Source organism: Dicentrarchus labrax, unplaced genomic scaffold, assembly GCF_905237075.1.
Source record: "Dicentrarchus labrax unplaced genomic scaffold, dlabrax2021, whole genome shotgun sequence".
Lineage (NCBI taxonomy): Eukaryota > Metazoa > Chordata > Actinopteri > Moronidae > Dicentrarchus > Dicentrarchus labrax.
This window is the reverse complement of record NW_026136708.1, coordinates 2,071,061-2,080,149: the sequence shown is the minus strand read 5'-3', so window position 1 is coordinate 2,080,149 and position 9,089 is coordinate 2,071,061. Positions and strand designations below refer to the sequence as shown.

General features: G+C 42.4%; 1 protein-coding gene across 1 annotated transcript; it reads left to right on the top strand.

Annotated features, from left to right (window-relative positions):
• Positions 1-5,317: 5,317 nt before the first annotated feature.
• On the top strand, positions 5,318-8,832 carry marcksa (myristoylated alanine-rich protein kinase C substrate a). The gene is made up of 2 exons (XM_051409957.1): positions 5,318-5,730; positions 6,882-8,832. Exons 1-2 carry the CDS (start codon positions 5,635-5,637, stop codon positions 7,611-7,613), a joined length of 828 nt encoding a protein of 275 aa, XP_051265917.1. The 5' UTR covers positions 5,318-5,634; the 3' UTR covers positions 7,614-8,832.
• Positions 8,833-9,089: the final 257 nt, after the last annotated feature.

Genomic DNA, 9,089 nt, shown 5'->3' with positions numbered 1-9,089 from the left:
TCATGCTTCTCCCTCTGCACACTCCCTTCAAGTCCCCCTATGGAGGTGCACCTCATAGTGTAAAAATCTCTGATATATATAGTATGGAGGATGTCTTAGCATAAATGATCATCTGTTCAAAAAAATCTGGTTCCTCATTAGCTCGTGCTAATTGCATTTGCAAAAACAACCAATCAGAGGCAAGAAAGATAGAAAGACGCTTTGGATTGGAGGTTGGATTATAGGTGATTGTTGAGTCTCATTCCTTGGATCCCAGAGTGTTGATATATGACTCCCTGGGAATTAGACTCAACAATCAACCATCTTTCTCTGCTCTGATTGGCTGTTTTCATTCAGGCCCGGTTGTTTCTTGTAAATGTCGTTAGGAGCGTTACAAAAGAGCCAGAACAACCAGATTTTTTCACTGATTATCTGTCTCATGTACCACTGTCAGGATATAGTGAAAGTTTCAGAAAAATGACAAAAAGTTATTTTGATAAAAAATGCCCTAATACAGCTTTATCAGATTTTCCTCTGTTAGACCCAACCTACTTTCTTTGTTCGTGTATGTCCTCCTTCTCACCAAAACTCAGATTGTATGTCTACACTCTGATAGTAAGTGGTGAGTTTTGGTAAGAGGATGGTTCCTCCTCCTGGGAGTCACTTGACAGCTACATGCAGCCTCTCCACCTTTAGAGTCTCTGATGTGTGATCACTAACAAGTTGTGTCAGTTGCCAAACTGAAAAAGTGTGTTTTGTCAATACGTCTGATTTCATGCCACCAACAGCCGGGCCTGCTGATAACACCTATAACTGATCTTTTTCTCTTTGTTTATGTGGTAGTTCATCAGGAAGGAGGAGGCAGCACATGGGTGTTATCAGCAACATTTACATAAGTTTCAAAAGTATCCAGCAGAATGGCTCCTGCTATTTACGTTGTACTGTAGCATAGGATTATGATGGCAGGGGGCAATAAATTGGTAGTTTAATCAGGGGTCACAAGGCCTTCTTGATTTTATGGGGTATAAGAAACATTTTTATAAAATCATGCAGTTGGCCTTTATCTCAGCATATCATTCATATCTGTCAAGAAAACTACATTTAATTATTTTTTAAGTTTATACAGGGACAGCCCTCTGTCACAGTGCACAGTCTACTTGCTGATACCAAATTTTAACTCTAATCAACTTATTTTGTTTGTCAGGAGCTTTCTGCCACAACTCATATTTGTCCTCCAAGTGTACATGTTATAGTAGATGTTTTCTTTTTTATCCACCGAGAAACTGTTTCTGGTTATAATATTAAGATTTCTTTGGCTGATCAAGGGAATAAAATACCTGACAAATAAAAGGTATATAGTCACACTGAAGCACAAATTATCCGGTTCTATTAACAGATTTACAATATTACAGTATGACCTAATATACCCAGAAATATCAAAGGGAGAGCAACCACTGATTCATCATTAGAAATGGTAGAATCAAACTTTTTATAGTCTTGGGGCATGTATCGTCACATGGCCGAACTCTACTTGCTTCTGAAATGTAGTGGAACAGTGTATTAAAATAGTAGTAGTATGAAGTGTAGAGCACGTGTAAGCTATGAGTGTGTAAAACAGTCTCAGTGAAATGTCTTCTTCTCAGTAATTACTGCTGGCATTTCACCATCTCTGTACAATGACAGCCAGGTGTCTCAGCATCACAGAGCTTGTTAACAAGCCCAATGGCAGGAAAGTTCATTTCCCTCTGAAACTAAGCATCCTGCAATTAGCACAACAATATATCATTATCCAAACGTTCTCTTTGGAAACTGTGCCGACTGCCTTGCATTGCGAGTAAAGCTTGTAAGAAAATTCAGTCTCAGCAGTTCTGTGTGGACTCATGAAGATCAATGAGAGCAAAACTGCCCCGGTGGTATCCTACAAACACACGTCATAAGTCAGTCCCTCCCGGCATTTGCAGGCTTTTTGAGGGATTGTGTTGCAGCCTGAAAATGCCTGATTCCTTTTAGTGTGTGGGAGAAAGTTCAAATTGCAAAAATGGTTGTGTTAAGAAGGCAAAGTCAATGAGTGGTATTTGTTTAAATAATCGATTGATTGAAAAGCATCTTGCTCCAGTGAGAATAAAATCACTAGTAGTTTAGTGGCCTAATGTTGTGCGCCGGGCATCGCTATGATTGCAGAAACTTGTGTTAAGGTTGTGGTGATTGGACTAAATTGGACTAAAGGCTGGCAGAATTGACGGGGACTGGTTGAATTTGCGATAACTGTTGCAAATGCGACATTGCAACTTCCTGGAGGGAGTGAAAAGTTCTTTCTTGACCTTGGAAACAGCAGTGAGGAAATGCTCTTTACTAAAAAGGTCCACATGGTAGCTAACAGGGAACTTGGCCATAGAGCTGAAACAGTTAGTCAACTAACTGATGAGTTCATGGACAGAACAACAATCACACATTTGTTTGTCATGCAAAAATGCCAAATATTTGTTGTTTCCTTTAGTCTGACGATGTCAGCATGAGCTCTAGTGAACTGTTGGACAGATTTCACCATTTTCTGGCATTTTATATAAAAAACAAGATTAATCAAGAAGATGAATATAATTTCTTTCAGGCCTACTAGGTCCAAACTCTTTCCACTGATGACCTAAAAGCTCTAGACTAGTTTGTGGACACTGACATAAGATTATTTTTAAGAACTGAAGAAGAGAAAAGACAATAAAATAGCATTAGCAAAGCAACCACAAAAATATGTTAAAAAACAAAAACAAAAACATGTAAGAATAAATAAGCAAATCACACAGGGTGCAATACCTGTCCATACTTTACTTTGGATCAGACCGTTCGTGTTTCAGGGAATCCTCCATGAGGTCAATTCTCATGAAGCCCATGAAATAACATTTAAAGCCCTTAGGTTTCCCCTTTCATTGCAAATGTTACATCTTCCACAGAAAGACAGCTTGACAGTCCCTGTAACCACTGGCTGAGAGGTAGTTTTTTGGGGGGTTTTCCAGAACACAAAAGGCATATTTGTCATATTTGATTTATTGTCTATACATATGTCTGGAAATTTCGAGAAATGCCTGTCACAGTTTCCCAGAGTCCATTGTTATGTCTTTATAATGTTTGTGTCCAAAACCCAAAGATATTCATTAGGCTATTACAACAGGCTGAGAAATCAAGCCAATATTCACATTTGCGAAGCATCACCAAATGATTTTTTAAAATATATTTTTGTTTAAAAATTACTTAAACTATTATTGATGATTTACCAAAATTGTTGTTTACCAAAATCAATGTGATGAAGTGAGACAGGTGTTGAGTCACGTATATGCTATTCACCTTGGAAGGTTTAACAATAAATAAGTACATACAACTTAAGGTCCACTGACTAGTTTTGTTCAAAGTTTTGAACAACATCTCAAGTTCTTCAGCATCCTCAGCAAATAGTAGATTTTAAGACTTTCAGTCTAAGGAAGACTATGATATGTGGATGAAGGCACCAAAAAAAGCAAGTAATCAATCATGAGTTATGTCTTTTGCTAACCCATCACTGCCAATGTGACGATAAACAAAATTCAAAGACATTATTTGAGATACTAAGTCAAAAGAATTCTTTTTTTCATTACATTGGCAGAAAAAAGCTTCCATAGTCCAGGCCATGTAAAAGAAGGCAAGGAGGATTTTGGCAGCCTGTTAATGGACGCTGTTAACGGACAGACACACAGATCATTCACAGAAACTCCCTCATGTATTGTTGTTTGTGTCCCAGGCGAGAGTGGCCCAGCAGTACTGTTTTGCATTGCACTTGATAACATTTAAACGCAGCAGAGTGAAACTGGTCCAGGAAGCCCACCTCAGTGTGTGATGCACTGGGTGTGTTAAGCTCTGTGTGTCTCAGTACTGCAGAGGACAGTTGACTCTGCCCGGAGGGTGATTTGCATTGCAAATGTGGGCTGAGAGACCTGTTTGAACACTACCTCACACGGCCGTCAACAAGACTGCACCGGGTACGCTCCCACCCCCCAAACCCCCTATTACCTTTACACACACACACACATACAGTATTTAGCAAGAAAGTTCCTGAAACCGTTCAAATCTTGATCATTATCTTTTAACAGAAACTGAGTGTTTGTCTGTTTGTGTTAATGATCACATATTAATGCAAGTGAGAGAGGAAAAAGTGAAGGCAGATGGTAGCTTACACTGTAAAACTACCTACATTAAATACCCGTCATGGAAAACATGCAGGTGAATGGTTGGAACAGCGTTAATATCTGGGTAAATATATTCCATTCAACCTCAAGAAACCATTAAATATATTCACACATCCTGATGAGTTCAGTAGTTCACTTCAAATATATGGTTTATAAATCTGTGGCCACAACAAGTTGATGCTACTATGTTCAATGCTGCGTTCAAGGTGCAGTAAAAAAAATGGTATGTACAAGTATCCAACTGTGAATGAGAATTATGACGACTTTCAACTGGCGAATGGCTTCAGAATGAACGTCAAACCCTAAAAATGAATGATTTCATCACACAGATGGACCATTTGTGATGCCTAACCTGGAGAAAATGTGATGTGAAGCAGTTTTAACACAGCAGAGGTTGACCTCTTGTACAATATAAAACAGCAGTAGTAGTCTTAAGTTCTTCATTGGTTTACATTTATATTTAAGTCTGACCTTATCCAAAACTCACATAACACAATATATTTTTCACATCACATAAATTAAAGGTAGCCACGGCCTATGGAAAAATGTCAAACCTTTTTTTAATGAGCACAGGGATTGACGTTTCGTCTAATTAACTTACACGATGCTACCAAAAAGACTGAACTATGACAAGCTGTATATCGAATAGAAATACAAATTAGATGAATTTAAATTGATGTATTAGGATTTCGGAGGGCGAGATTATTTTAAAAAAAAGGATGTTGATTGTTTTTTGCGCTTGTTAGCGCACAAGATCTATATCCTGTGTGCAAAAGTGATTCTCTTTTATATGTAACTCGAGAAAACTTGTAAGTGGACCTTGAGTAAATAGTGCAAAAAGAAGGAAAATCCACATAACTTCAAACTTCCATAACGGTTCACTTGGGTTGGGGAGTGAAAATTTTGATTTAAATGCAAAACAAATATCTCGGATTGGTAACATGTCATACTAGTGATTTAGTTAACCCCTGCCAATTTCTTTGAGTGTCAATATTCCTACGTACATGAACGCAACGCTACAATCTATTGTTCACTCCCTTTCCAAAAACCCCGCCCACGCCCTGAGCGGCGGCTGTGATTGGCTAAATCAGAGTGCGGTGCCGTCATCGCTCGGAGCGCCCATTCATCTCTTCACTTGGGCGTTGGACTCCGCATCTTATTAGCAACAAGGGAAATTTCTCCATTTTGCAGCCTGTCTACAGCGACACGGCCACCAATCTGGGATTTTATTACTCCTCCTTACCTGCCAGCTTTCCCCCGCTATTTTGAAAAATCCTCCTCGCTCTTAACTGGACTTTGTTTTACATTTTCCCTGTGAACTTTTTTCTCCTCTGTGCAGAGAGAGGGAGGCAGCAGCGAAGAGCTTTTGAGTTTCAACAAAGAGGCTTGTGGGTCTTTGTTCGTTTTTTGGATCGGTTGAGTTTCTTTGTTGGGGGCGAAAAGCATGGGAGCGCAATTGTCCAAGACAGCTGGGAAGGCTGAAACCGCGGCCGAAAAGCCCGGAGAGGCTGCTGCTTCACCCACCAAGACCAACGGACAGGTAAATGATATTTTAACAGCCAGCTCTTGGCATCCATCGGGGGGACACTCTGGTCGTTGTGGAGGGGGGCTGCGCTCTGAGGGCGCAATCCCTGCGTAAATGTGGATAGACTGAATGGAGAGCCGCTGCGGGAGTTGAATCTAAATGGAAAGACTGGGTTTTAAATGTGAATAGATGGTAGCTCATGAGCAACAGTTGATCATTTTATATTCCCTTGGTTTTTCCAAGGAGAACGGGGCGCTTTATTGAGCGGATATCTGAAGAACATTTAACACAATAAGCTGTTAATTGTGAGCCAATTTGGAATTTGAATCTTTTGTTGATAATATCACTTTGAATTGTAGGATTTGAATGTGTTGAGTGGTTGATTGGTAAATTTGCTCCAAATAAATACATTTCAGGACAAAGATGAAGTCCCTTGGCTTTGAATGAAATCGCCTCTTGGTCGCAGTTTTGGAAACTGCTGAATAAGACGAGATGCACGACGCCAACAAAGGCTGTGTGCGCTCGGAGCAGCGCTCCTTTTGTTACAGATGCTCGACTAGAAAGTGGAGATGGCAGCCTGCTATCACAGAGGAGGGGAGACAGAGGCTCGGAGCCAGTGGTGCGCCCCGGAGAGAGGGAGGGAGGGAGGGAGGGTGGGTGAGAGAGGCTTGTGTTGGTCCTAGCCGCTCCTTTATAGAGTTTGGATTTGTCTTAGATAAATGTATCATTCAGCATCGCGTTTCGATTTGAAACATTTTTAGTAAATGTATCCGAGCCGTGCCGGTCTAATGAGCAGCTGCTGTTTTAATGAGCAGCTGCTTTGCTTTGGCGCTCCGCTGTTGGAGCGAGCAGCCACCGACCCCTTGTGGTCCAGCCGAGGCACTGCGCTCCCTCTCGCTCTGGATATGAATGAGAGGCAGCGCAGAGTTGTTGCGTTTTTCACTCTAATGCCTGACTGTTAGTCATTGTTTCATTATTTTCATGTGAGGTCTCTCAGAGCTGGAGAGTAGAAAGTGGGTCCAGGCTGAAGTGAGAGTCTGCTTTTGTCAGCGCTGATCTGATGGTGTGTGCTGCCCCTGGTGTCCCTCAGCGGCACTGTCCAGCTCCAGTCTTGAAACCACGCCAGCTCTTTACATGGCATTAACAGCCCCTGCTTCTCTTTTTAGGAAAACGGCCACGTTAAAGCCAACGGGGACGCCTCTCCTGCAGCCGCCGAGAACGGCAAAGAGGAGGTGCAGGCCAACGGCAGTGCCACGGCCGAGGAGGCTCCCAAGGAGGCCCCCAAGGAGGAGGCTGAGAAAGCAGAAGCCGCTCCCGCTGAGAAGGAGGCTGCGGATGGGGAGAAGGTAGAGGCATCCCCTGCTCCTGCTGAGGGAGAGGCGGCGGCGGCGGCGAAGGCCGAGGACGGCGCCGCACCTTCCACCAGCAACGAAACCCCCAAGAAGAAGAAGAAGCGGTTCTCCTTCAAGAAGTCGTTCAAGCTCAGCGGCTTTTCTTTCAAGAAGACCAAGAAGGAGACGGGAGAGGGGGCAGAGAACGAGGAGGCGGCTGCGGCAGCATCCACGGAGGAGGCCAAGGCTGAGGGCACAGAGGAAGCAGCGGCCGCCAGCGAGGAGGCCAAACCTGCTGGGGAGGAGGCCGCACCTGCTGCAGTGCCGGCCAAGGAGGAGGTAGAGGCCAAGCCGGAGGCAGCGGCGGCTGCAGCAGAGGCGGCACCAGCAGAGAAACCTGCTGAGGAGGCCAAGGAGGCCGCGCCCGCAGAGGAGCCAAAGGCAGAGGAGCCAAAGGTGGAGGAGAAGCCGGCCGAGGAGGCGCCCAAAACAGAGGAGGCCGCCCCGGCCTCGCAGGAAGCGGCATCAGCCGAGGCTCCGGCTGCAGCCGCGGAGGCCGCTGAATAATTTGGGAGAAGGAAGAAATTTGGAAAAAAAGGAGAAAAAAGATAATCAAAGAACATTTCCCTGTTTGTATGTTGGAGTGACGCCAGGTAATGGCTTTGAAGAACTTGTCTACAACCAGGGATATTTTAAAGCTTTTTCTTTATTTTTTATTTTTGGTTTCCATTCCCCCCTTACACAAAACCCATCTCGGTCCATTGTTACTTCCATTCCAACGGGCTAGGGAGGTGGGTGGCTTCGACATGTACAACAGATTAATTCCACACTCTGCCATATATTTTTTCATCAGTATTACGTTTTTTTTTTCTTTTGAATTTTTATACAAAAGTGTAAACAAATGGTATGGACATGCCCATGGTATGAAGGAGATGGGGGTCGAGCTGCAAATGAAGGGGGGGAGGTGAGTTCAGGGAGGGCAGGGGGGAGGGGCCTTGGAAATGTGCCACAGACTATTATGGAAAGAGTAGTCTAAAAAAAACTAGGAGACCAACATCCATACACACCATACAGTTTACAACACTAAGTCCCTTTTTGAAATACGACCAACAAAAGAGTCCCAGAGTTAGGGTTTTTTAGGAAGACGTATAAACTCATAGGAGCTTTTCACTTCTCATTAGCTGTACCAGTCAGTGATTCAGTAGGAATACAAGTTGTATAGGCTTTATTGTTTATTGTTGGTTTTATGACCTTAATACAAATGTAAGTATGTATAGGCGGGGTGTTTTTAACTGTGATTATTGTACAAAATGAAAATCTTGATCTCAAGAAGCACATGAAGTTTGCAGCTCTTTTTTCCACCCGCTCATTTTTGTAAGATAACAACACACACAAAAAAAGAAGAGAAAAGTCATCCCAGGAAAGACCTTCTTAAGCAATTTTGAACTCGAAAACCAAGCTGTGATAAGTGGAATGGTTAACTGTTTATATACTGTGGTATGTTTTTTGATTACAGCAGGCAAATGCTTTTTCAGTGGTCTTTGACAAAAATTTAAGGAATCTATCAGATGCAAATGTTTGTGTAGCATCTTGTCTCTCTCTCTCTCTCTCTCTCTCTCTCTCTTTATTTTCCTTTTGTAAATACTGGAGAAGCTTCGACCAGTTTGACTTTAGAGATGGAATGTAACTTTGCTTACAAAAAAATTGCTATTAAACTCCTCTGCTTAAGGTGTTCTAATTTTCTGTGAGCACACTAAAAGCAAAAATAAATGTGAATAAAATTTGAGCTGCATCTGTCGTTATTTGTGTGTCACATACTGGAGAGTGCCGTTTTGACTGACTGATGACGTCCTATCTATGCAGTTCATTTGTATTGCTGTAGCTCTGTGCGTTCCAGATAAAATCCGGGGTACAAACTAGGGACATTTACCGATTATCAGCCTGGCAGATAATCCCACTGTCGATTAAATAAAGTGTTCTGATACCTTTTTTTCTCCCTTCCTGATATCAATTCCGATACCTGAACCTTGCGTATGGACTATT

Coding starts and splice junctions, on each gene's coding strand:
- marcksa (XM_051409957.1), top strand. CDS start 5,635: ATGGGAGCGCAATTGTCCAAGACAGCTGGGAAGGCTGAAACCGCGGCC. Junction 5,731..6,881: donor CCACCAAGACCAACGGACAG/GTAAATGATATT, acceptor TTCTCTTTTTAG/GAAAACGGCCACGTTAAAGC.